We start from the raw sequence: 22,938 nt of genomic DNA on the forward strand, positions 1-22,938 counted from the left end.
ATGGTGTCCCATCTGTAAGTCAGACTCTTGGTCCAGTTCAGACCACAGATTTTTGCTGTGTGAATTGCTGTTTTGACTACAGCGTTACGAAAGACATTCAATTTTTACTTAAAATCATTCACAACCAGCGATGTTATCACAGCCCTTTTGTAAACTGTGCCAGTGGCTAATTACTTGGATCATCCATGTCTGTCTTGTCCAGTAAAGTCATCGTCTTGGTAACAGCTGACTATTTGCAAGTGTCATTTATTCCTTTTTGGTCTTCATATACTTTACTATAGGTGAAGTCAAATTTTCCCTGGTTGCTCTTTTTCCTTTTTAATATCATATCTGACCAATTTATCCTGCTTTCTTCTGTGGTACTCCATTACAGTTGTATTTTAGGAATGAATAAACAGCTTGTGGGGAATTTTCCCTGCAGGTTTTATTCACTTTTGGTTTTCATTATTGATTAGCAGTTTCCATTCTCCTCTTCTCTTACACTCCCTGAATAATAAATATTTATGCTGCCCCATCAATTTACATAGCGTTCTGCAGACATGAAAAGAGGCAGAGTCCTGCCCCACCGATCTCTGGTCTTTCCATGCATCTGTGCTGCTGGGGGGGCATTGGGAGTGGGGATGATACAGCTTTGCTGGGGAGGACCTGAATACTGGAGATGCTGAGTGCATTTTGCTCCTTTGGAGCACCCTGGAAATGGAAGACCTTTCTACTTTTCCTTCAAAGAGAGGGGACAACATACCCGCGGGTGATATTTCCTGCAAAGAGAGGGGAAGTACTCTGATAATTCACTTGGCATGTGTAGAAGAGGTGGCCCACGTGGTGCATTACGCAGTCTGGTCTGTGTATGGAAACAGCAATTGCTGTTACAAACCCACCGGATCTTTTGTTCTCTGTGTGTTGGGCTGTTGCATGATGAGAACCACTGACAAACTGTGCAGAGCTTGCCCAGCCCGCTGCATGGGGTCTTCCTCTGCTGGGGCAGAGGACACAGCCTGCTTCCAGCGAAACCAGACCTGCCAACACTGCTCTCTTGGCTGCTGTAACAAATCCTGTCTTTGAATGCTCTCTCCCTGCAGAAGTTGCATTACCACTCCTGTGAGGTGTTGAATGCCACCAGTAGCTCTTCACTGCTGACTACAAACCCTTCCCTCCAGAGCTACCTGTCTGCTGCTCCTCCAGGCATGCTTTCTAAGTGATGTAGGAGGGAGCTGTAGTGAAACAAGTCTGTAACTCGGCTGTTGTAGCTTTAGGGTTATCTCTGGTCTGAAAGAGCTTGATGATGAACAGATCTGTGGCTGCGTAGGGACCAGCCCAGTGAAGCCGGTAGAAATGAGATCAGCCCAAGGATTTTCTTACCCTGGTATTGAACAGGAAGAGTCAAATGCAAACATGATGATTGCAAGCGCATGTGGCTGTCCATCTTGAGGCCTGTTCAGTGAAAACTGTGTTTAGCTGTTTGCCAAGAGAAACACACTTTTTTCCCTTTAACCCTTAGCAAGCCTTCCAGCTTTAGCCTGGCTGACACATCAGGGTTTATTTAGCGAGGCCAAGGGAGCCGTGTGAGAGGGGCCACGGCTGGGCTTTGTGAAAGGCAGGGATGGGGTAAGGGAGAAAACAATTGGGAAAAAGCAAGTGTTTTGGTGTGGAGTTTTAGAGTGGGACTTGCAATGTTCAGTGGTAAATAGCCGGTTAATCAATGCCAGATCGTCTGCTGGATGTCCTCTTAATTACTTCAGCCTGTGCCAGACGCTGATATCCTTGAAACCTGAAAAATCCCATTAGAAGGTGCTTTCGTTGGGGCCCAGCCAACATGCTTCGCAGGCTTTTGAGAAAGAGCAGCCCGTGACAAGACCGAGTGCCGACGGGCCGGGGCCATTGGGGCAGTGGTGGGGGTGGCACTAGAGCGGTCTCTGCCCGTGTTGGGGCACCCCGCACTGCGTGTCCGGAGCTTGCAATAGATCCCTCGCTCTGGGGCAGCGTCCTGGATCCCCAGTTATATAGGCAGCAGTAAGAGCTGCTGCTGCTGCTTTCCATGTGCTTTGGCTTTGTTCCTGTGCCCTTGGCTTGTGCCAAGGCCTTCTGTATTTGTGAAAAGGCCGGGCATTTTTCTTTCCCTTTAAAGAAGAGGTGTCCTGGCTCCTAGCCCCTTGCAAGGGCTGTGGTTGATTATGGAGGCATGCGTGGCACACAGCAGGTGCATGTTGCTTTCTGAAGGTCACCCCTTGATTAAGGGGTCTTCAAAACCTGTCTCAACAGAGTATGAAGACCTGTACTTTGGTGTTTAGGTCTTTCTGCTGACTTGTTTCTGTGGGCTGAGATGGAGAGCTATGAAACTGTGAATAGGGGGAGGAATGAGAGGATCACTATTTTTCAGTTTCATTTGGCATCCGATGAAAAGTTCAAGCAGCACATCTGGGGGAGCAGGGCACAGAACTGAACCATGAAATTCATTGCTGTAGGAAGTTGGAAATTACCTTGATATAAATGGCTTCTAAAAGGAAGTATAGAAATTCATAAAGGGATGGCTGGCTATGAAATACGAAGATCCATGTGCAGCCTCTGGCTCAGAAAGTCCCTACACCATTGGTTTCCAGAAGCAGAAGAAAAGATCAGTCCTTACGCTTCTCCTAACATCTGCTGCTGACCACAGCTGTAGCTGCTGGTGGGTCACAGAGATCACAGCCCAGTGCTGGAAGAGCACAGTGGTGCCTTGGCAGGGTGACATGAAGAAGAGTCATGTGCTGGGGTCTCAAACAAGCTGCGTGCAGCTGGATGGGTCTGCCCTGTTCCTCCCTCAGCCTCTGCGTGGATGAGCCGCCGTGTCATAGTCAGCTTGTATTTTGGACTCGTGACTGGTTTGGTCTCTGCACAAGGAACTGCCACAGCCTGCTTGCTCTCTCACTGGCAAGCATTGCTGCAGATGCCCTCTGCTGTCCCCTTTCCATGGCTGTCGGTTGAAGGGGGGTTGACATGGGTTGCATGTAAGCTATACACACCTCACAGGGCATGTGGACCCTGAGCAAAGGACATGCAATCAGAGGCTCTGGTTGCAGGTTTTGCTTTTTATGTACTACAGTATCTAAATTCTCTGCCTTCCCCAACTTCGGAAGATGGCGTGTCCTTGTGAGGATGACTTGGGTTGGTCTTCCCATCGGTAGAGCCCAGTGGGGTTCAGCTGGAAAGCCTAAAGAGGGATTTTGATAGGAAAGATGTCTGCTTTTTGCATATGAGCCTTTCTAGAGGAAGGGAAGAGGATAGGGAGAGGTGTAGAAATTTGTAATTTGCTTACTGCCTTCTTCCTAAGGAATCCAGAAGAGCTTGTCTTGTTAAAGACGGAACTGGCTTCCTCTCCAGTGAAAGAAGAGTGCCTGAGTAGCTCTCAAACCCACAGGAACACCCACTAACAGTTTGGGATAGGAAATGCAGAGCTTAATTACATTTTGACCCTCTTTCACTTCACTATTCAGATGTTTCTTCTCCTGGGCTTGAAGTCTTGTTGGACTGGAGCAGGAGGGACCAGGGGAGCTCATTTGGCTGCTGCTAATAAGTCTTGCTTTTTGCTTGCTTCAGGGGTGGCTTTTGTATTTAGACATCTGAGAAAAGATACCAGGCAGCGGGGATAAAAGATAGTTGGACTCAGCACTGCAGCATGAAATCAAACTGGAACATGGCACTGGGAAAGCTGACAGTGCTTTGAATATCTTACTCTCATAGGAAGGGGGACAGGCAGGACATCGACGCCTGCTTCCATTGGAGGAGTTGAAAGCCAGAGCTTACAAGGAGGGATCAGAGTGACACTGGCAGAACTGTACTGCCTTGTGTGGGGGGGGCAGGAGGGCAAGTAGCTGATGGTCAGGGCAGCACATCTGGGGAGATGACCGGTGGGGGCGAGGAACGTACCTGGCGGTCACAAAAAGCAGGTGGTGTCACTGAGGATCTTGCTACGGAGTGTCCGAAACAAATTGTGGGGATTGCTGCATCACAACCGTGACGTATGGTGGTATGATGGGGCATCTTTCATATCTTTCAGCAGGTATAAAGCTCCTGGGCTGCGTGTGTGGGTTGCCTCCTGTGTTAGCATCGACTAGCGTAATGCATCTGCTGTGCACTTGGTGCTCAGTGAAAGCCAGACTGCCCACTGAAGCGGTCCCAGCCTCAGTCTGTGGCAACAGAAATACTGTCTGCAGTAGTATTTTAAAGCCAGGCTTTGGAGACACTGCCGTTAACCTGCCCATGCCAGACCATGGCCTGAAAGCTGTGGAAAGATGCTGGGCACGGGTCACTGGGAGGATGCTGCAGCCCAGCAGTTGTGCCCCAGCTCCTTTCCGCAGGAGGGACCAGTCCTGTTGTTCTCCCGGCGGCTGGGAAGCACTTGGGGTGGCTCAGTGGGAAGACAGCCAACTTTGCAGCCAATATTCCTCTCCGTTCCCAGCTACTGCTTCCCTGGCTTCTCCTTTCACAGGGAAACACAAGCATCTTCGAGTGTAGGAGCTGGCAAAGGGCCTTGACGGTAACCTTTCCTCTGTCTGGGGGCACAAAGGACCTTTTGCACTTCCTGGAAAGGATTTCAAGCACCCCATGCATCGGATGCAGGCTTCCTGAGCTGGGCTTTTCTGCTGTTCAGGCCACCTGGAAGGATGTGCCAGAGGAGGCTCGCAGCGTAATTGTTTGTGAGCGGCAGCTGGCACTAGTGCAGCCTGCGCTGGGTGGATGGAGGGGGACGTGGGGGCTGTGTTTTGGTTCTGCTTTTCCTGTTTGTTGTAAGTAAGTTGGCAGAGGCAAACTTTCAGAGACTGCATGGGCAGCAAGATCCTTTTTATTTTCTTTCTCTTCTCCCTGGTATGTACTGCAACACCTTCCGCCAGTAACTGATTTTATTTCTTTTTTTTTTTTTTTTTTTTTTCCAGGAGGGACAGAGGGAGAGTGGGAGGGGAGATTTTTGACTCTGCAGCTTTGGAGCACATAAACACGAATATTGAGGATGGGGTTCATTGTCTAGAGGGGAGAATTTCCTAAAAGCAGCCCCCAGTGTGTGAGCAAGTGTCATAGGGGCTTTTGTTCCAGCTTCAGGTGTGATTTCAATGGAAAAAATTTTAGAAAGGAAGAAGGAAAAAAACCAAACCCAAAACGCACAAAACCTTTTCCCCAAGGCCTGTTCAGAAAATGGAGATAAAGCAGCAATAAAGTCAAGTGCTTAATTAACCCAGATGTACGTGCTTTAAAGCACTAACAGATGTGGTCACAGTGGCTCTAATGAAGTGGAACTTTATGGACCGAGTGTGATGTAGGCGGGTGCGTGTTCCCGATGGGGAATGGTGCGGCAGCACTTTTGTTCTGGGGGCTGGTGAAAGCCCTCGGAGGATATGTGGGTGCTGGGGGCTGATGTCTCCCTCTACTCTGCAGCCCCTGCCCCCTTGCCCCTGGGATGGCTGCAGTTATGGTGCTTTTCAGTTGCGGTGGTCTGTCTGAGAGCAGTGAGGGTGGGTTAATTATAGCACTCCAGGGCAATTGACCTAATGACAGCCTCCCACCTTAGTGCTCTCGGGAGGTTGTGGTGGCCCACTTGATGTGCTCCTTCCCCAGACCCTATGCCTGGGGAGTTAACGTGCTCTCAAATGACTGCCACATCTTGTTTTGCAAATCGGGGGGTTCAAAAACGCAGTGGAAATCTGTGAGATGCTTTCAGCGGTAAGATGCTGTATAAAGGCCAGGTAAAACCTGTTCCTCGCATGCTGTACAACACCTGCAATGTACAGGGTGAGTGATAACTGCTGCAGAGCAACTGGCTGGGTTTTGGCTGGGGAGGCTCACCTGGGCTGTGCTTAGACCATGTGCGGGGTTGGTTTGGAGAGGGACTTAAGCTTATCAGCATGCCACAAATCAGCTGAAGCTGTCTGGTGTTTCGGGATGAACTCCATGCAAACACACATCCCTCCTGAATCCGGGGGATTCCCCTGCATTTTCTTGCAGAAGCTCAGTGTTTTAACTATTTGATTTGTTAACACAGGCATGGGTAGTTTGCTCCAACTTAGGGACCACCCCACCCTCCTGTACCAGCAGCTCTCCCCTTTAAAGGGCTTTTTGCCACAAGCCTGGGTGTCTTTGAAGCCTTTAGGTGCTGGCTGGATCCTCCCAGCAGGAAAGGGGTGCTGTGTAGGTCAGGTGCACAGCAAACACATCAGGGCACTTTGTGCTGAGTGTGCTGGCCAGATGTACATCAAATGCTTTCTGGAGCTGTTTGAGTGGAAAGCTGACCGTTGCACGTCCAAGCTTCCCTTCCAGTGGTTCAGCTGGCTTATCACATCTGTCTTCATTGCACTGCATTTTGTGGTGGTCTGTTTTATAAGCTTTGTGATGCCTCCCTCCTCCTTGGGAATGGAGCTGAATGATCTTTCCCTTTCTTTTCTTCCTTCCTCTACCACAGTTTTATGACTCTCTCTTCCTGCCTTTTGCTCAGCGGGAGTCTGCATGCTCCTGAGACTGGAGTTTGGGCAACTTCATGGGTGGCCAAAAGTAGAGTCTTTTGGCAACAAAGTGAGATCCAGCCCCTTTCTCTATCAAGGCAAGAGACCAAAGCAATGACACAGCAGGCTGCCTTGCACTGCTTCCCTCCCACCTGTGTGGGAGGAAACTGCCCCTTCTGAAGGCCAAGTGACAATGATCTGGCTGTGCTGTATGTAGGCTCTCAAAACTGGAAGTCACTGAAGGACCAGAAAAGTAACTTGCATTACATGCATGTGCATGGCTGTTGTATGCCATAAATAGTTACTACAGATCAGTTGATCTGTAGTAAATTGCTGCCTTCTGGTAGCCTCTCTGTGATTCTGAGCCCTTCATGGTGTTACTCCACGTGTGCATGTGTCATTCAGCAGTGGGACAACTCCACAAGCCTTAATTTTGGCAAAACTCCTGTTTATTTCAATAGCAGTGTTGTATCAATGAAGTCTTCATGTCTAGAGAGTGGCAGTTGCCTTATTTCCGTAAATGCACGTAGTAAGATAAATAGTAAATGTGCATAGTAAATACACATGCAAGACCAGATTCAGTCCCTTCTCATGGTGTACTCTAACACGAGGGTTCAAATTCAGTTCTGCCCCTAGCTGGGAGAAGGATAAAACAAGGGTTAAAGAAATCCAGCAAAGTGACTGCAAAACTGAGTGAAATATTGCCCCAGGAACAGGTGAACAAAGTATTTTGACATAACCTGAAATGATTGCGATGTTGTTTAGCTTGAACATCAAATGAGAAAAAACCATCCATGAACAACTCGACTGTGGGCTTAAATGTGGGATATGGCAACCCGGTAATAGCCCCAATAAGGAGGGAGGGATAATGTCTGTGAGTGCTGCAGGCAGCTGGGAGATGCTGGTGGGCAGAAGAGACTCAACTAAATTACAGCTGATACTGCCTCCTTCCACTTACAGTTCAGTGCTTCAGTTTTGTGTGGAGGCACTTGTGCTTTGTCCCTGGGGAATGCAGGTTCCTGGGGAAAAGGCAGTTACAGGGTTGTCTTTGAGGGCTGGTGCTTGGCTAGGGGCCTGCATGGGGACCCTAGGTCCAGTAGACCTCAAGGTTACGCTGGTGGTAATTGCCATTGGGCTCTGGCAGGGTTTCTGAGGAGAAGGTAGGAAGGAATTACTGTAATAATAGTGCGTTTTGCAAAAGGCAGACTTTGAGGAAATGTGCAATGAGATTTGGGTGGGTGGTGAGGGGAGCCCTGGACTGAGCTGCCGTCTGGAAAATTGACTGTGGAAAAGTGAGATGTTATTTAAAAACTAGTAATACCAATGGCTGAAGTTCATTCCATTTGCATGCAATAGTCATAATAACCGGAGAAGCCAATGTGGCTGAGAAGGGAGTGGAGCAATACTGGAGATAGGCGAGAGACGGCTCTCGCAGGCAGGGTGGGGCACTGCTCTGACCTTTTTAGGATTTTTAAGTCTTTTTCACTCTTTGTAGTATTTTTTCCCTTGTGATTTTGAAGCTTTTCCACCTTTCTGCAGGGTGGAAGGTCAGACTTTTGGCTGTTCTGCAGGCAGCCTTTCCAGAATGGGTGCAGGTACACTCTGCCATAGGCTCCTCTGGTCATGCGCTGTCCAGGGCCACTTCCCTACCAGCTGTTGATCGTAATGGGGGTTGTGAACAGGCACCAAAGGCTTCCAGAGCCAAAGACATCTTCCTGGTGAGCTAAGCTATCCTTGAGGAGCCAGAACAGGCAGAAGGCATTGCCAGAAACAACCCCTAGACTATCCCCCCTGGCTTCTTGTATGATAAAGACCACAGCCACCTGTCCTTGGAACAAGATGTCTTGTATTTCACTAAACCACCCTATCCAAGAGATACATTACGTGGGTTTGAAGACCCCAATGGGCAGGTGTGAGCACTTCATTAGCACATCATTCCTTGGTGCATGCTCGAGCTGATTTTTGACAGTCTCCAGCTAACTTGGTGTTTGCTTGTTGCTGCCTGCACCTAGAAAGGTAATAATCTTAAAATAGGAGAAGAGTCTGAACAGGTTCTGTAGATGATACTTTTTCCAAAAATGTGTGAGGGAGGCAGAAATGTTTAGTGTGAATTCGGAGAAGAGTTTCTTGTGTGTCCATCAGATCAGCAGCCCTTTCTGGTGGGCTGCAGTGTCATACCTGGGAATCAGCCTTGTTAAGATTCACAGCTCCTGTAACTCTGCCAGCCTCTGGCTCTCTTGCAGGACAGAGGTGCAGCATCCCAATGCCAAACAGATCATCTAGATAATAATTAACATGCAGGCACCCTCACAGAGGCTGTGGCAAGGAAAGCTCTTCCGTGCTTGCATAGTCTGGACTGTGGCATGCAAAAGCCCTGATGAGCTTGGACTCAGCATCAGAGATGAGCCTGGGTTTCCTAGAACAAACAATGGAAATAAAGGTAATTCACACACAGCAGTAAAACCTGTAGGAAATGAATGAGGCAGTTTTGTGGTCTGCTTTCATTCTGGAAATTCATAGGAACTGAGGATTTAGGAGCTGAGCTTATGCTAGAAGTCAGTGCAGGCTTTTTGGGGTGGCTGGGGCGCTGAAGACCACACGGATGCATGCGAGTGACTGGGGAAGGAGAGTTTAATGGCTGGTTTCATTCAGGCAGAAGCCCCTAACAACTAAGTAGCAGCTATTCTGGGCGTTTTAAAGACAGGGTCAAGGTCAAATCGGGAAGCTGCAGTGCAATTAATTTAAGCTTGGAAGTGTTTTCAAGTTAATTCATTTGGTTCTGCTGGGAAGGTTGCAGCTTTGTGGAGGGCTAATTGGAGAAGTGCGTTGAAAGGGCTGAGATACGGTTCACTAACAAGGAGAATGCTTTTATGGTGGCAGGGAGTTCGGAGAGCCTCACTCAGCAAAACCTTCCAAACACGTTAAGGTCTTTCACCTGAGCAGGCTTCCTTCACGCATGTTGAAGTTAAGCACGTGCTCAAAACCACGGTCATCAGCCACGAGATGAGACTTTCCCACTCCTCAGCTTTTAGGTGAGTCCGGAGAGTCTCTGCTCTAGGTGTATGTTGGGATGCTCAGCGGCCCCACGCTCAGGTGAAGAAGTGGGTGAAAGACAAGCAGGATTGCAAGTGAAACTTGGGTAAATGAGGGGACTTGAAGTGTCCCCTGCGTTTTTGAGGGACCTGAGAGGTGTTCTCCCTTATGGCTCTTGGCACGCAGTGAGCAGCTGGTGCAGGAGGGAACAGGATGTTGCAAACGACACTTGCAGGCTTGCTGTAGGCAGGAGGACGGCTGGAGCGGACCTTCCCCAGCAGTGGTTTGTGCTCTGCTGGGCCTACACAGAGTGGGCTGGTGATGTGCTACACGGCCCATCAGTCGAATCGTTTTGAAAGCAAGCTACTAAAACAAACCCTGCTATTTTATCTCTCTTCAGCCTGGCTGCACATTTCCATGAAATGGTGGAAACCTACTATTTTTGAGAATTCTCTTCCTGTTTGAGATGTAGTTGGCATTTGCTGACGTGTTTGTAGATATATTGGGAGGTGGAGGGGGAGGAGGACTAATAGGGAGACAGGCAGTCATGCAAACATATGCACATGCAGAAACACATAGAGGCAGGCTGTGTTATTGCACAAGTCCTGTATCCTTGGGAAACGAGTCCACAAACATGATTTAAAAAAAAAAAAAAAAAAAAAAAACAAAAAACAACAACCAAAAAAAAAAACCTGATTGAAGTAAAGCCCAGGGGAAGGGACATCTTGGTCCCTCTTCTTCCCTCATCTGATATCAGCTTCATTTCAGTATCACTTCTGTGCTTGCTCCAGGGTGCCGGAGGAGTCTGTGTGTGACAGGGCACAGGCACACTTTAGGGCACTGTGTAGGAGGTTTTGCTCTGGCTCTGGACCTGATTGGGTGGAGGAGGGAAATTTGCTTTCTCCAGCCACCAGGAGTGGGCAGAGAAAAGAGAGCAAAGCAGGCTACTGGAAGCTGCGCTGCCCTGAGTCAATGTCCCCAGCACTTTGGAGGAGCATAAAGCATTTCCTGCGGGATGCCGGAGCCAAAGGAAGGCACTGGGTGCCCCTTGGATCACCCCTCGGTGCCAGCTGCTCAGGGCAGGGAGAGGAGCTTGCTAAGCAACCCCTGGCCAGAACATGCCGTTCCCTCCCCAGTCCTGCCCTCCCTGCTTGTAGAGATGGGCTGAAAAGATCTCATGGCAAAAATAAAGAATGTTTGTAGAGCCCCAGGGCTCTTGGCCCCAGGGGATCCGAGTGCTTTGTGGACAGATTATCACAGAGGTAAAACAAGCTTTTGGAGACTGATGCAGGAATATTCTCGCTGTGGTGTTCGATTGCCTCGCTGTTACTGAGCAAGTTGGAGTGATGAAATCACCCTGGGAAGCACAGGCAGGTAGAGGATCCTGGGAACCCGCCCTGAGGAGCTCCTTGGCAGATGGAAAGACGCTCTGAGCTGATCGCCATCACTGTGTCTCGTGGGAGCCCACGGTGCCGAGAGATCTGGGAGACCGGCCTTCCTGCCAGCCCTCCCAAAATCTAGGTGGCATGGACTCCCCTGGGCTGCCCAGGAATGCTGGCTGGGTGTCCTCTGCAGCCAAATCAAGTGCTTAAACATCTGTGTGTGGCCTGTGAGGAGCCAGCTGAGGCTAAGCAGAGCAGGCTGCTGGCTGGGGAGAGGGGACCCGGAGGAGGAGGAGGTATGGGGGGGTCCCTGTAGTTGAATCCAGAAAGGCATCGCACATGACTCCTCCCCTGTTAGCCCTGTGAATGGCTGTTAAACCCAGCCTGGATGCAGCCTTTGGCCCCTGAACTGCTGATTGCCAGGAGGAGAGCTGGGGAGGGATTGCTCCGTAATTGTGTCCTTTCTTCTGCTCTTCCCCTCAGCATCCGTGGTTGGACTGTGTGAGAGATGATGTCCTGGGGCAGGGGGGCTTCTCTGCTCTGCATCCCTTCTGGATCCCTTCTCCTCCCATCACCTCCTCTCCTACACGGCTGTTGCTCGTGCTCCCTTCATGGCATTTCCGAGTCGTGCCTTTTTTTTTTGTGCAAAGTGAAGAATGAAACTTGAGTGGCTGCTTTGATTTTTGTCTGCCTCTGGAGAGCTGCATCCAGCCCGGCTGGGTTATGCCTGGGGCCAGACCACGTACCGGTGCCCCCGCGTTTCCCCTCCACTGCCGGCTGAGCGCTGACGGATGCTGTGCCGTGGCTCAGCGCTCTGCCCTTTGGCAGCGGCGATCGGCAAACCTTGGGTCCTTTTTGGGGTGGGACGGGCCAGAGGGCCTAGGGGGGACTTTGTTCTTGGCAGCTTCTGCTGCAAGGAAATTGCAACGCTGGTATAATCCCTGCTGGCAAACGTTTTCTGAGGTATCCGAGCTCCAGGTCAACAACACCCACACCAGAGCTATTGCACAGGAACCTTTGCCCAGGGCTCTTCTAGAAATACTTTGCAGACTGATGAGGCAGAGGTCACCGGGTCTGCAGGTGGGGTTTGTCTGCTCCTTCCCCACCTTCCTGCAAGTAATTCTCCAGCCATGGCTGTTGTGCATGTTAGAGGTCAGGTTTAAAGGCCCTGTCTGCTCTCAGCCTGCGAAGGACGAGTGCTGGGTTCATGACAGCCTGGGACAGGCAGATCTGCTCCTTAAAATAAAAAGTGGCAAGCAAAACCCAGAACAAGCACTTAAATTATCCTGAAATGATAGAACTTGTGGCCACAAGAAACTAAAAGAGCTGGAAGACAAAAAAAAAAAGCTAGATGAGACAGACAACACCGCTCAGAGCGAAAAGTCACTCTCCGGATGCTGCATTCCCGCAGCCCCAAGTGCGCTCGCTCCTGTGCACAGTGCGGGGCCAGGGCAGGAGTGCAGGCTCCTGGGTTCGCTCATCGATTCTCTGGGTGGCTTTTGGCAACGCTCTCACATTTTTTCATGCCTTTGTTGTTTTTACCATGTGCAACCTGGGATGGACACCTCTCCAGGGTAATTAATGAACTGCAAAGTGCTTTGATATCTTCAGAGGGAAAGTGCTGGCCAACGGAGGCTGCGATTGCTGCAGGAGGCAGGTGTAAGCCCCATCCAGCCCAGGGCACGGCTGGGACCCGAGTCTAGTGGGGCTCCTAGCAGGTTGTTGAAGGCCACTTGGGTGAAACTTGGTGGGTCTGGGACCTTAATCAGTGCTTAAACACTATGCAAACACCCTGCGCAGATAAGCAAATGCATGTGAAACTGTGTGGGTAAGCTGTCGTCGAAGGCAAGCAAGCGCAGAGAGAGAGCAGCGCTGGAGAGGGTGGCTGCGGTCCTGGCATGGTGCGTGTTCCCCGTGATACCAGCTGGCCCTCTCCTGCTAAGTGAGTGCTACTGGCTCGATGCCGTCCCACAGCCCAGGTACGCTTCAGGGCTCTTCAAAGGGATAAAGATGTATTTTTAACTTCAGGCAGTTGCCTTTTTTTGTGCGGTGCTTTTTTCTTCTTGTAGCTCTGGAAGTGGCAGGTTGTTTTTAAGCTCCTCTGTTTCTCAGCCATCTCGGCGAAGGTGCCTAGAGGTCTCAAACCATTCCCGAAAATTTCAGTGCTGGAAGTTGGTAGACGCTTTTGAAAATGTTGGCGAGACTGTGCAGCTCCCTACAGATGTTAGCTGATGGCCATTTGAACACGCTTTCACCTCAGCCAAGTCCTCGCCCCATTGAAGCCAATGGGAATTTTCCTTGAAAAAGGCCATAAAGAAATCATTTTCTTGGCATGGAGAGAGGTGTTTCATGGGCCTCACATCAGTGTTCAGGAGAACTTTAGCTATCTGCTTTGATTCCTGCCACACTTGTCCCACCCTGCAGAAAGCCCTCTACCTTTTGATCCAAAATAGCACAGATGATGTTTTCCACATGCCATAGGAAAATGGAAGAACTATAAAACTTAATTGTTTTGGAGTTTGGCACCATTCTGTTCACAGATATATTTAGCGTGAATTGAAATTGGTCAGCAAAAGGGCGTTTGCCAGGATGACAAACGGATTAGGGTTGTGTGTCTGAGGCAACTGCATACCTGCCCATCCCATGCCGGTAGGGTTGATGGGTGGCTTAATTGGTTCATGGATAGTCATAAGCAAGCAAGCACAACTTGCTTCTTTTGAACAGTGTTAAAAAGCATTACCTGGCTGTAAAAAGCATTGTTTGGCTCTTGGCATGCTCTTCGTTCTCCCAGCCTTGAGGCTTGATGTCTCCAGTCTTGTCGTTGCTACCCAGCCCATTTGCTCTTCAAAATGTGGTTCATCACACCTGATGCTCAGCCACCTTCCGTGCATGCAGCTCATCCATGAAGGAGACACCGGTGCTTCACACATGTGGCCAACCTCTTCTGTCACATCTCCCTTCCCCAGTGATTGAGCCATCCCTGCAAGCCCCAGGCTAGGAGAGCTCCTCCTAAAAGCAGCACCGGATTGGGAGAGGGAAACGTTGTGATGGGGCTCCAGCATCAGCCCCAGGTGGATCCATCCAGCTTGGCAGCAGGGCAAGGGTATGGCTTACCATCGCTGGCTTGGCCATGGAGAGGAGAGCTTGCAGTCGACAGCAGCTAGATCTTCTTAGTCTCTGCTCCTGTGATGCTGCTGGGGAGCCAAGACCAGTCTCTCTTGTCCCTGGGTGTGTTCATGCATATGGGCTTGCACACTCTGCTCCTGTCGGTCGTTTTCTTTGGGCTGATATTTGTTAGCATTGGAAAGTGAGAAAAATGAGCAAAAATATTATCAGAAGCAGGTTTTGTGAATGAATCAGCCGGCAAGAGGCTTACCAGCTCGACTTCATTTACTAGTGCAGTGCTTATTTGGGCAGATGTCTATGTATTTTAGTTGGAGGCAGGAAGGAGTGAGAATCGATGGGGGAAGGCACCGCTTCCAGTTTGCTGCTTTGCCATCAGTTTGTACCATAGGTTTTCTGAATGAAGCGGGGGACTGCAACGTGTCTGAGATGCTGCACTGCTGCTGTGCTCCTTCTTCTGCTGTTGTTGACAGCTTGGTGGGACACCAAGTGGAGGAGCACAAAAGACACCAGAAGGCTAAAACCCTCCTAGGCAGCTCTTTGAGGGTCAGAGCCTGGCCAGCCTTGCCCGTCTCTTGCATGGTGCTTTTTCATTTCATCCTGTCTGAAGGATGGCCTCATGGCCTTCTCTCTTCTCACTGTGTGTTTCCAATTAACTGGGAGACTGGTGTATAAACAGAAGATTCCTGCTCAAAATATTCCTTGTCCGGCTCCTAGGATGACGGCCAGATGGCAATCGCCAGGCAGCAGCCCAGACTTTGAGCTCGCTCATCTGGCTATCAAAGCTGGTCCCGGTTCTCATCTGGAACCAGTACTGAGGAAAGTCATGGACTTCGCCAGATTGGTTTTGCCCCATGTTTGCTTTTCAGTTGCTACCTAAGCAGCTAAGAACCTGCAGACCAAACGCATTGAGTGTTTCTGGGAAGTGGGACGATCCCAGTATTGGGAGATCTGAGGCCAAAATGGTGAGGAAGTTCAAAAGGATATTGGACAAATCCACTGAGGTATGGGTCTGGCGGTGGCTTTTGAATCCTGTGGGTCAGATGAAGTCTCCAGCCATGGAAGTGCTTTTACTGCCGGTCTGCAGCACAGATTGGGCATGGTCCTGATGTGTGTCCCTAAGCTGCTGCTGCTGCTCACTTGTGGATAGCACACTGGGCGGGGGTGGCTCTGTGATCCAGCCTACTTGGGCTGTTCTCTTGCCATCAGTCTGCAAGCAGCTGCACATTTGCTGAGTAGATTCAGACGAAGCTCTGCTTGTGATTTCCCTTCTGTGAGCCTCAGATTGTAACACCTGAAAAGACCTTGGAAAGCTGTGGCAGAAGTAAAACACTTGCTATGATGACTTTTCACTCTCTGTGATGACAGTAGAGCTATGGTCTGACAAAAAGTCACAATGCAGCTTCTGAAGGAAAGGAAATGTTATCTGTAAATATGCTCTGTACTTGGTTTTCCAAGAAGCAGCAGAGATCCATAAATTAAGCATTGTTACACAAGCTAAAGCATTGCTTGCCCTCTATCATGCAATTTGATGTGATTTCTTTACTTCTGTGTAAGTGTCTGAGTTTCAGAGTGCTGGAAAGCTGAAGTCAGAGGTGCCAGAGAGAATGCTGATGTTGGGAGGCTGGGTGCTCCTGTTCCCCCTTGGCATATGCTAAAAGACACTTCGTGTTTGTCACCACTGTAGGACCAGAAGGCCTGGTCTGTCACAAGTGGGACATGTGGAGCTGCTGAAAGCCTCCTGTATACAGAGATGTACTTAGCCTGGGTTAAGAGGTTGATGTGTGTGCGTGGATTGACTCATAATTTGGGCTGGAAAGAACCTCTGGAGGTCTTGGTCCAAGGCCCTGCTTAAAGCAGGGCTAGCTTCAATGTTAGATCCAGCTACAGTGTTAGATGTGCTTACTCAGCCAGATCCGACCAGGCACCAAGGAGGGGTCAGCTGTCACCTTCTGGGCTGCTGGAGCAAGCAGGAGGAATTGAGATCTGTCCTCACTGGCCCCACAAAATCCAAAGGGACTGGTGTCTGCAGCATTGTGACCATCATGTCCTGCTTTGGCAAGGATTGCTCTCGGAAATGGCACCCAGTGAACTGAGAAAATGCAGAAAGTAGTGAGTCGAGGAGGTGGGAAAAGTCCATTGATTATCCCCAGATTTCTGCTAACTAGTTTTGAAATGGCTGATTTAGCTGGGGGTCTTGTGGCTTCCAGCAGTGGCAGAGCTGAGCCCAGGACTTATGGGGCTGTTTCACCGTCAGCAGAAGTGGCCAAATGCAGAAGTAGGTAGAGGCTAAATGAATAATGCACTGTATGACAAACGATGTGAAAGATGATTTGGCAAGGACGATCACTGAAATGGCAGGTTCTCTGAGGGAAATTAGGGTAGCCATAAAACAGAGGCAAGGTATTTTTGAAAGCAGGCCTGAGAATTTATTTTAGCACATTAATATTGAGTAAATATTCCTGGAGATACTCTGGGGGATGATAGATGGACTCAAGGTATTGTTACTAATCACTGTGGTTTTAAGTTTTGGAGCTGAAGTACACTTGGCATCCCTAACCTAACTGGACTTCTGATGGGAAAATTACATTCTTCGGGAAGTAATTTAGAAGGTCAAAGAAAAACCAGAAAGAAGTTCTCCAGCAGTGATTTCTCTTGCTCTCTAAACCATCTTTTAGTGTGGTAATAACTCCAGAATGAAAGGATCTATTCTCACCTTCCAGATGAAAGGGCTAATGCAATTTAAAATTTTTGCATGCAAAGATTTTATGGCTTTGTAACCATCCTTGCTTGAAAGCGATCCAGGGTGGGATGAACAAGCGAGAGAGCGCCTGCCTGAGCTTGACCCTTTCCTTGTCTGCCCTGTCCCGTGCAGATAATGGCGATGACCGGTCTGAGAGCAGCCTTGCTGAGAACCACGTGGACGGCACCACGGGGATCCTGAGCGGAGCCGGTGGGAGGAAGCCCATGAAGACGGGCATGAAGGAGCTGGCGGTTATGAGGGAGAAGGTGAACGAGCAGCAGCGGCAGATGGGCAAAGTCGGCAAGCCCCATCACAACCACGAGGACTCGAAGAAGTCGCGGCTGTCGACGGGCAGGGTGAGAGGGCAGGGAGTGTGCGGAGCTAATGGAGGCAGATGTGGACTTGCTGGGAAATACTGAATGCAAAGCCTGAGTGACATCTGCAGCAAACTGTCTGAAAAAGAAAAGTAGAAAGAAAAAAGGGAGGAGAAGGGGAGAGGAAAAAAAGGAAAAGCAAACGTTTGTTTTGGCCTGAAGTTGGGGCCGAACACTCCGTCTGATGAACTTTGATGTGCTGGCGAGCAGGCGTTATTTGCATTGCAGCTGCACCTCCTGACAGCAGAGTCGGGGAAGGGGGGTCCTGCTGGCTTGACACCCACCTCCGCAGGGGTGCGAGCGTGCCCTTCGCCCGCGGACCGGCTTTCTTACACCTTTTTTCCCGAAGCCGGTGCTAGGGATGGCCCAAGGGGATTTGGGGGGGGGTGAGAGGGTGTCGGCCTGCTGCAGGGCAGCCCCAGTCCAGGTTAGGGGGGGTCCAGAGCCCCCGAGGATGGGCTGTGGGGCTGTCACATAGCAGGGAGAGTGCTCGGAGTCCTCCCTGTCCCGCTGTCCCCTGTCCCTGTCTCTCTGCCCTCCGGTCCTTGGCCATGGTTTCCCTCTAGTGGGCAGCTTGGCCAAGGCAACCGGATAGGATGCGGGTGGAAAGCCACCCCAAAAGGTGAGTAATACATATCTTTGTAAACATATAGTGTATTTATATCTGGGGAGTGCAGGGACAGAAAGGGGCTTTAAAGGAGAGCCCTCATCCGCTCCAAGGAACAGGCAAAGCAGAGGTTCAAGATAAGGTGCAGGCACTGTCAACTTAAAATGCTCCCACACTGCTGCTGCTCCTTTGGGAAAAAAACCCCAGCAACTGCAAAAGTAGAGAGGTGTGGTCTCGCTCCGGGTCACATGAGGCATAATTCAACCAGTCTGGCTTGGCCGGGAGCCCTGGCTGGGGTATGCTTTGGAGCCGGAGAGATGCCTCCAGAGGCTTTCTTTGCTGGGTACTCTCGTTCATGGGGCTTCCCCTCTGCATCCATGGGGTCTCTCATGCTTGGAGTTGACCTTCTTGGCCAACACTGCATCACAGGTGTGGGATCTGCGCTGTGCTTATGGAAACCCTCCTGATCTGTCTGGATTAGTCCTGCTTCACGTCACTTGTCACCATCAGTTGGACCCATGGAAGGATCTCTGAGGCTTCTCCTCCTCTGTGCCTCCAGGGCCTGTGACCTGCTGTCATATTGGCTCTTGGCCATGTGAGGCACATGGGACAGACATGCACGTCTCCCCACATGCATCGCTGCACATCTGCATTTGTGGATGTGCCTTTGGGTGCCTGCAGGTGAAGTCAGCAGCAGGGCCTGGTGGCAAACCTGTGTCCTGAGGAGGTGCACACCGATGTCCGTCCTTACTGGTGTTTTTGTTGTCCAAAGTGTTGATACTGTGAATGGTCCCATTTTCCTGATGTTTTGTTTGTTTGTTTTCTGCTTTCTGGGCTCTTTTCAGACCCCTTGTCAGCAGGAGCTGGATCAGGTCCTGGAACGCATCTCCACTATGCGGCTGCCAGATGAGCGAGGTCCCCTGGAGCACCTCTACTCCCTCCACATCCCCAACTGTGACAAGCATGGCTTGTACAATCTCAAACAGGCAAGTGGGGAGACCCAGAGCCCCAGGGCTGGCTGCAATCCCAGCAGCGGCCCTCAGCTCAACACGTGTCCCCCCATGCACAGTCATGGGGACACGTAGTGGCTCAGGGCTGGGCTGATGTCATGCACATCGTGTGGTGTAAACAGCAAAAATCACACGTGGCATGGACCGGTCTAGTAACGCCCAGGTGCATCTGCAGCCACGGGCTAGCAAGTGGAGATGTGAGACCCACATCCACACGGGGCTGCGGGCAGCCCAGAGAGGGAGAATCTGTTTAGTTCAGAGCCCCTTCTTCCCCACGAGAGCTGCTTATCTGTCCGGGTCTGTTTTCATGTGCTTTGAGCCAAGTCTTGTCTTGACTGGGCCCCACTATAGGGGAAAAGCAGAGAGGGGCTGAATGCTGGCCAGTCCTGCAGACAAAGCAGAAAGCACTTCTGGTGTCAGGAAGGTTTCTGCTGTGCTTTACTGGTTTTTCTCCACATATCAAGTCTGGTCCCACAGCTCCAGGAGGGATTCCTTGGAGGTGAGGTGGGGGCTGGGGTGCAGCACCGGAAAGTATTTACAGGACCCAAAAGGACTCAAACGACTTAATATGTGTCTGAATTCTGACTTCCTGGCTTCATTCATGCAAAACCAGCAGGTGCCAGCGGCTGAGGCATGGGCAAAAAAAAACGCTAGGGAAAACCTCTTGGGCAGCAAAACACCAGCTTGACCAGGGTTGACTGGCAGCCATGTGTGTATAGAACCTGGATATAAGCACCCCTTACAGCTATGTGTAACGGAGCCTTTGGAGAGGCCCCTAGAAAACCTGCTGTTTTCATGGCTAAGTCTTTTTCTCAGGGCTACTTCTATCCCTTGATTAGGAGCATTAAGAACATTAAAAAGAAAAGCATTAAAAAAAGTAGGATGCTCTGAGATAATTTCCCTCTGTCCCTTCTCTCATCGCTGTCCCGCTTGGACGCCCACCCTCCGCCTCCCACTGAAGCACCCCATGGGCTGGCTGCATCCCCCAGCACGAGCACACGTGGAAGGGGTGCGTGGAGTAGAGCTGGCAAATTCCCTGTAAGGAGATGAGCTGTGTCTGGGGACCGAGCCTGGGCAATGTAGTGACACATCCTGTGCTACTAAAAGAAAAAAGAGACAGTCCCTGCTGCTCCTTGTGCCTGGGAAACAAGTCAGCCTGCACTGAAGGGCGGGCATGGGTGACACACTGGTCGCTGCTGCGGAAAATAAGAGAGGGGACAAAAATTGCTTTCTCTTCTCCCCCTGACCCTGCCCTGGCTAAGGGCAAACAAGGCAAATACAAAGCGATACCCTTTCCCTGCATCTGGGTTTGCAGAGCTGAGCATCAGCTCCTTCTCATTTTCTGGAAATCAGATGCCAACAAAAGCATTCCCAGTTGCTCCCACCTCCCGTGGGCCAGCACTCGGGCAGAGGGTGCGTGGATACACTCTCCTTCTGGGAAGGCTTTTTTTTCCCCCCCCCTCTTTTTTTTGTGCTTTTTATTCCCATGAACAAAGCTGCATTTTGACCTCAGTCCAGCTGCAGAAAATGGCTTGAATTCAGCTTTACAGAGTGCGCGCAGAGCCCGGCCTGCTGGAGTAAACTCTGCGTCTCCCACTGCACCCTATTCAGAGATGTGTCTGCTGGGGCTGGAAGGATGAGCATCAGGTTCAAAGTGCCTGCAGCCCTGCCAGGGCAAGAGGTGGATGATAACCACTAGGGCAAGAAACTTGTCTCTAACCAGCGCAGGCTTGGGGAGGGCAGGGTCCAGGCCCAGATGCACCACGGTCCCTATCTCTGTGCTGGGACCCCACAGTGAGACCCTGTGTTCGGAAACATGTTTGGGTCTGGCTGTGGGGGCCTTGCTCTCATGTTTCGGTTTGTTTAGCCCGATTTTCAGGTGAGAAGCTTACGCAGCTCCTCTGACAGTCTGTCTCATCCCTCTTCCCCCAGGGATTTTTGACTCTGTGGATGCTTTCATCCACAGTTGACAAAGAGCAATGTGGTTCGTTAAAATTAGCTGCTTGGTCGCTGGCACGGACCTGGGGTGTCTGAGTGCAGCATCCCTGACTCTTGCCTAAATCCAAGCCAGTGCTAAATAGCTGGAGAAACCCCAGCTCTGCCCGAGTTTGAGCTTGGGGTTGGGAAGGGGGTTTTGTCCCCCTGTTTCCTCAGCTGATGCCTGCCCTGTCTCTCTCTGTGCAGTGCAAGATGTCGGTGAATGGGCAGCGCGGCGAGTGCTGGTGTGTGGACCCCATCCACGGGAAGGTGATCCAGGGTGCACCCACCATCCGTGGGGACCCTGAGTGCCACCTCTTCTACACAGCCCATGAGCAGGAGGACCGGGGAGCACATGCCCTGCGGAGCCAGTAGACGGACGTGATCCTGCTCGCTGGAGGTGGCTCGCCATGGCCCCAGTGCTGGATTTTACATGGGTTTCAGCATGTCTCTTTAGGCTCTGGAAGAGACTGGGGTTGGGTCCTGCATGCTGCCCTCCTTCCCCTGCTGCCCAGCTCCTGGGGAGGGGAGGGACGACGGGAGGGGAAGGGCGGTGGGGGGTTGCAAGGAGAAGGGACTGCTTTCCTATAGTCTTTCACCCAATGTAAGCCAGAGAACTGGTCTTTTTTGCTCCTCACGCTGCGGCCCTGCCCTCCCTGCTGCTTCGTGGCATCTTCCCGCACCCTCCAGCACGGAGCGCAGTGTGCTCCTCGGCACCTCCTGGGGGGCAAAACCCCTCACCGTGGGCAGGAGGGGAACAAAAAACAAAGGAAAAAAAAAACCCAAACCCGCCCTTTCCCCCTCTTTCCCTCCCTTCCCCGAGACCAAAGACTGTAAATACTGTGTTGCCTGCCTCTTGCGTCCTGCCAGTCCCCTGTGCCCCAGCCCAGCCATCGGTCCTGGCATGGGATGCTGTGTGGGAGGGAGGGAAGGAGGAAAGCCCCCTGCTTCCCAGCTGGGAACATGCCAGTGGGGTCAGGATGCATCCCTCAAAGTCATCAGCGAGGGAAAGGGCTAAGGATGAGGCACACCCCACACCCCTCCCCAAACACCCCTGGGTGCTTCCCTTCCTGGCCCTGGGGCACAGCCAGCCCTGCAGGGACCTGGCTCCAGCCGCTGGTCCAGGAGGACGGGGCCTTTGGGTGGCGGCAAAGCTAAACGCTTGGTTTTCCAGGGGGATTGAAGGGCTATTGCCCAGTATTTCTTAGGATCAGCTTCATCTGAGGGAGCTAAAGTGAACTTGCTGGGGCTGGGTGAAAGTATGCCTGTGTAGATTTAGGAGAAGAAGCCAGGGAGTGTCTCTCTCACTCTCTCTCTCTCTCTCATTCGTTCTTTCTTTGTTTCTAGATAGGAAAAAACCCATCTAAAACCTGCACTCCCAAGCAGCTGCCCTTGTCCCTCCATTTTTGCTTGGGACTGGAGTGAGCATCTGCTTTCAGCACACACTTTTTTTTTTTTTTTGTAAGTAAATTACAGTATATATCTGGCTTTGTAAAGGCCCTGATACACACACCCCTCTCTGCCCCCACACACGTTTGTATAGATTAAATCCCAGCAATTCCAGGCGCTCTGAGAGGTTTTGCGCTGGCCATGCCGCTCTAAGGAGAGATGTTTCTCTGCTGTTATTTCACCTGTTGATTTCTTTCTGTACAGAACACACCAATGCTGAGAATAAATAACTTCCCCATCGCCTAAGCAAGAAGATTTTATTATTTTTTTCCCACTCTTCTCTTTTTTTGCTTTTTAATATGGATACTATTTGCGGAGCAATTGCAAAAATCCTCTCCTTGCAGTAAAAGTCTTGGGCTTTCCTTAAATGAAATCAAGGGAGGGTGGGAAATAAAGCACCTCCTAATTTCTGGCAAAATTTTTCCTCTTCTGATTAGCAAACATCGTCCACATCGTTAGGTTGAACAGGGTGGAGGAAGGGGATTCCCTGGCAAGCGCAGGGTTGGGCTGGGAGCACCCTGTGCCTGCACTGCAAGAGCCAGGCAGCAAAGCTGTCTGCCCACAGCCGTGACCAGCCCCTGGTAGCTGCTGGCACACCCCAGAAACACCATAAGGTGCTGGAGAGACACCGCATCGGGGTCCCCACTGCTGCTACCCCCCCCCCCCATCCAGGGACTTTGATCTGGATAAGGAAAAGCAAAAAGCCCAACGGGCTTTGGAGGAAGGGGAGCGCTGTGGTTTGTTGCTTCCCCCCCCTTGCTTGGCCCCATGTC

The 22,938-nt window shown here is 50.9% G+C and overlaps 1 protein-coding gene across 1 annotated transcript in view; it reads left to right on the forward strand.

Moving 5' to 3' along the window:
* The window catches only part of IGFBP2 (insulin like growth factor binding protein 2), a 64,913-nt gene extending 42,399 nt beyond the window's left edge, over nucleotides 1-22,514 (forward strand). Inside the window, exons 2-4 of the mRNA XM_075430444.1 lie at nucleotides 16,881-17,104; nucleotides 18,575-18,715; nucleotides 20,924-22,514. Coding sequence (XP_075286559.1) covers nucleotides 16,881-17,104; nucleotides 18,575-18,715; nucleotides 20,924-21,091 — 533 coding nt within the window. The 3' untranslated portion in view covers nucleotides 21,092-22,514. The remainder of the gene's footprint in view (nucleotides 1-16,880; nucleotides 17,105-18,574; nucleotides 18,716-20,923) is intronic.
* The last annotated feature ends 424 nt before the right edge of the window (nucleotides 22,515-22,938 follow it).

This window comes from Opisthocomus hoazin, chromosome 9, assembly GCF_030867145.1.
Source record: "Opisthocomus hoazin isolate bOpiHoa1 chromosome 9, bOpiHoa1.hap1, whole genome shotgun sequence".
Taxonomy (NCBI): Eukaryota; Metazoa; Chordata; class Aves; order Opisthocomiformes; family Opisthocomidae; genus Opisthocomus; species Opisthocomus hoazin.